Source organism: Bison bison, unplaced genomic scaffold (assembly GCF_000754665.1).
Source record: "Bison bison bison isolate TAMUID 2011002044 unplaced genomic scaffold, Bison_UMD1.0 scf7180017863683, whole genome shotgun sequence".
NCBI classification, from domain to species: domain Eukaryota; kingdom Metazoa; phylum Chordata; class Mammalia; order Artiodactyla; family Bovidae; genus Bison; species Bison bison.
In genome coordinates this window covers 4,149-5,302 of record NW_011494255.1, presented here as the reverse complement: position 1 = coordinate 5,302, position 1,154 = coordinate 4,149, and the positions used below count along the sequence as shown (strand labels likewise).

General features: G+C 59.3%; 1 protein-coding gene across 1 annotated transcript in view; it reads left to right on the top strand.

The window, feature by feature from the left end:
• Nucleotides 1–1,154, top strand: part of LOC104983918 — a 25,050-nt gene that overhangs the window by 21,502 nt on the left and 2,394 nt on the right. The window contains exons 5-6 of the mRNA XM_010833466.1: nt 37–426; nt 640–903. Of these exons, the coding sequence (XP_010831768.1) occupies nt 37–426; nt 640–903 (654 nt within the window). The remainder of the gene's footprint in view (nt 1–36; nt 427–639; nt 904–1,154) is intronic.

Here is a 1,154-nt window from a genome sequence, read left to right as displayed (position 1 = left end):
GGGCTGGAGCTGCCGCTGAGCCTCTGTGTTCCCCAGGGTCCCTGCAGGAAATGGCAGGGTACGGGCTCGAAGTGCAGGAATCAGTGGCAGTGAAGGCGTGCATGGACGTCCGCGTGACCTGCTCCTTCTCCTACCCCTGGAATTCGGGGTATCCCTGGTATTCCTCTGGCGAACTTTTCATCTACTGGTTCCGGGAAAAAGACCAGCACACCAATAATACTGTGGCCACAAACGACCCAAGGAAACGAGTGAAGCCAGAGACCCGGGGCCGATTCAGCCTCCTCGGGGACCCCAGCAACAATGACTGCTCCCTGAGCATCAGACAGGCCAGGCTGAGCGACTCAGGAGTCTACTACTTCCGAGTGGAGAGAGGACGTGATATGAGATACAGTTACAGAGATAAGAAGCTGAATTTGCAGGTGACAGGTATGACAGGGGGCCCAGGAGAGGACCCTGGCCCATGGAGACTCCTCTATTAGAACAGGAACAGGGTATAGGAGCCCTCCCTGCTCCAGGTCTTGGGGTTTGAGGGTTCAGGAGAGACCCAGAACTGGGAAGGAGTTGTGACCCTGACCCTCTGGGTCCCCACACCCCTGCGTCCAGGCATCTCCCTCTGTCTCCTCATCTCCCTTTCTCCAGGGAAACCCGACATCCATTTTCTGGAGCCTCTGGAGTCCGGCCGCCCCACAAAGCTGACCTGCACACTGTCACTAGCCTGTGATGAGCCACACCCTCTCCTGTTCTCCTGGGCGGGGGACGCCCTTGATGCCATGAAGCCAGACACCCTCCACTCCTCGGAGCTCACCCTCACCCCGAGGCCCCAGGACCACGGCACCAACCTTACCTGTCGGGTGACATTCCAGCAGGTGACCCTAGAGAGAACCGTCCTTCTCAACGTCTCCTGTGAGTGTGGAGGGGTGATGGGGTCCCTGAGGGCGGTGGTGTGTGTGTGTGTGTGTGTATGTGTGTAGAGAGAAGGCCAGCCTACTCGTCTGTGGGTCTGCGCCCTGGGAGCTGAGGTGGGGAGTGGCCGTGAAGGACACCCACCCCCCCTTCCTGGTTTCCCTCCTGGGGTGCTGGTCAGTTTCCATCCCACTCCTCCCTCTGCAGCAAGCCCGTGTCTTTCTGCCCCAGATATTCCGAGGAACCTCCAC